The sequence below is a fragment of the Penaeus japonicus genome, unplaced genomic scaffold, assembly GCF_977035675.1.
Source record: "Penaeus japonicus unplaced genomic scaffold, GWHDUDI00000001_assembly GWHDUDI00000013, whole genome shotgun sequence".
NCBI lineage: Eukaryota > Metazoa > Arthropoda > Malacostraca > Decapoda > Penaeidae > Penaeus > Penaeus japonicus.
The window spans coordinates 7,927,135-7,929,407 of NW_028234415.1; the positions used below are offsets into that span (position 1 = coordinate 7,927,135).

General features: G+C 35.3%; 1 protein-coding gene across 1 annotated transcript in view; it reads left to right on the top strand.

Annotated features, from left to right (window-relative positions):
- Nucleotides 1–1,889, top strand: part of Dna2 (DNA replication helicase/nuclease 2) — a 16,905-nt gene extending 15,016 nt beyond the window's left edge. The window contains exons 20-23 of the mRNA XM_043007417.2: nt 1–50; nt 502–684; nt 1,066–1,257; nt 1,550–1,889. The exon at nt 1–50 is cut by the window's left edge and continues 137 nt beyond it. Of these exons, the coding sequence (XP_042863351.2) occupies nt 1–50; nt 502–684; nt 1,066–1,257; nt 1,550–1,741 (617 nt within the window). The 3' untranslated portion in view covers nt 1,742–1,889. The remainder of the gene's footprint in view (nt 51–501; nt 685–1,065; nt 1,258–1,549) is intronic.
- The last annotated feature ends 384 nt before the right edge of the window (nt 1,890–2,273 follow it).

Consider the following 2,273-nt stretch of genomic DNA (forward strand, 5'->3'; position numbering starts at 1 on the left):
GTGCTAGCGAGGAATTGGCTGTGGCAACTGTGCATCTTCCCCATTATGAGGTTTGTGGTTTTGGTTGCTATGGATTAATGCTTTGCTTAACCCTTTGGCATTGTAGACGCATTATGTCCACTGGTTCTGTTTTATTTATTATTATTTTTTTTAATACATAAGTGTTGCCACAAGCATGTAGTCACCAAGGAGTCAATTGATAGGCCTACCTAACCTCAGCTCTTTACCCCATTCCTTGAAAAAAACTTTATTTCAAGTGCTGTTAGAACTGGCATGGGGTAAATAGGTGAGGTCAGGTAAACCTACCATTGACTCCTTGGTGACTCAGAATTTATAGAATCACTATGTGCAAAAGAAATATAAGATATGACCATAGTTGACAATAAATGTATACATGCCTCATGCAGTGTCACTAGGTTAGGTTTGTAAGTATAGATTGTAAAGTATATTTTATGTGGAAGAAATCAACGGTTTATTCATTTCCTTTTTTCCTCTTTCAAGGATTGTGTTACGAATAAGAGTATCAACACTTGGATCGCAAGAACATTAGATCCAAGTTTAGAGAAATCGGTGGTGCTTCTAGACACTTGTGGGATGGCCAAGGAAAGCCAAGACAAGGGCAACCTGATCGTCAACATCCGGGAGACATCAGTTGTTATCAACTTGTTGCAAGCACTTATCAAAGTATGGGAACCTTAACCTTACTTTTGATTCTTTTTTAAATGCATCTTATTATTTGTATCAGTATTTCAAGTTTTTGTTTTGTTTTGTTTTTTGTTTATAATGAGGATATTATATTCTGTTTTGCCTTCGAACTTTTAAAAAATTTCTATTTGGATTCTGTAGTTGTTTTGACATATTTCATCTCCCTTATCTCATCCTTTATCCAAAGGGGATTTTTGCTATTTTAAACTTCCATTTTACTTATTTTTCTGTGATTATTATTGTTTTTTTTTTTTTTTTTATAAACAGACTCATTCCCCTAGATATGAAAGAACAGCTTTTTCCAAAATCTTAATCAGGATCACAAATCGATATTTACAAATTCTGTTTTTCTGTTGCCAGGTTGGCCTAAGTGGTGAAAAGGTAGGAGTTATAACACCATATCGAGCACAAGTAAAATTAATGCGAGAGACAGTGCTGCACAATATCACTGGTGGTCACAGGATAGAAGTCAATACTGTAGATCAGTATCAAGGAAGAGACAAGAGCGTGATCATTTATTCCTGTGTGCGTTCCGGGGTGACACAAGTTGAGGTATGTTTCTCTGCTTATGTAAATTTATAGGGTCATATTCCTTGGTGTTTTGATTTACATTTTTCCAAGATTGTATAAGGCAATACTACTTGAAAGAAGAATTCTAATACTGCTTTCTCGATAGATAAGTTACTTGACATCCCAAATAACATTTAATCTGGACGTAGAAAGCCGTTAGTGTAAAGCATCAAACCATGGCTTTTTTGAACTGTGAATAAATATAAAAATGAAAATAGAGCAGGCTACTTTATTTCCACAGATATATCATGCTTATCCCTTTCCCTTCACACAGGCTGGAGAAATTCTTCAAGATGAGCGACGTCTGAATGTGGCTGTAACCAGAGCAAAGCATAAACTGATTATGGTGGGGGATATGACAACCTTGAATCTTTATACACCCTTCAAGCAGCTGATTGATCTCTTGGAGTCTAGTCAGATTTACAGCCTAAAGGAAGCCATTGAAGACCTTTCCTGGAACGACTGATCTATTAAACTTTAATGTGGGAGGGATCTCAAGTAGATGTTTAGAATTCTCACTTTTGTCTAAGTTGATGTAGTAATGCATTGTTTTGTAATGGTATATGTCTGTAAATATAAATAAGTAATCTTTTATTTTAATGTATCTGCTTATATATATATGTAATGCTTGCTTGTTTACATGTACTTAACCCATTCCCGACGGGGGATTTCTAGCCTAGAATGTCCAAATGCCGGGGCTTTTGAATTATTAGGCCTAAATTAAATGAATAGCTGGCACAATACTGTGCCGCCCGGCAACTGGGCTTTTGAATGCGCGGTACACATGCTGTACCACCCGTCCTGTGTGGGTTAAGTATAGAGAAGTCTTTTCAACAATTACATTATTTAAAGATCATTATTTTGGTATATTTGTAAGACTAGTGTGATTCAACAGAAGTACAATTGTGGGATCAACTTTAAAATGTTTATTTTCTTTGGTGCTTTCTATATCTTATATTAAAAAAATATTTCATTTATATGTAAGTAAGTTTGCATAT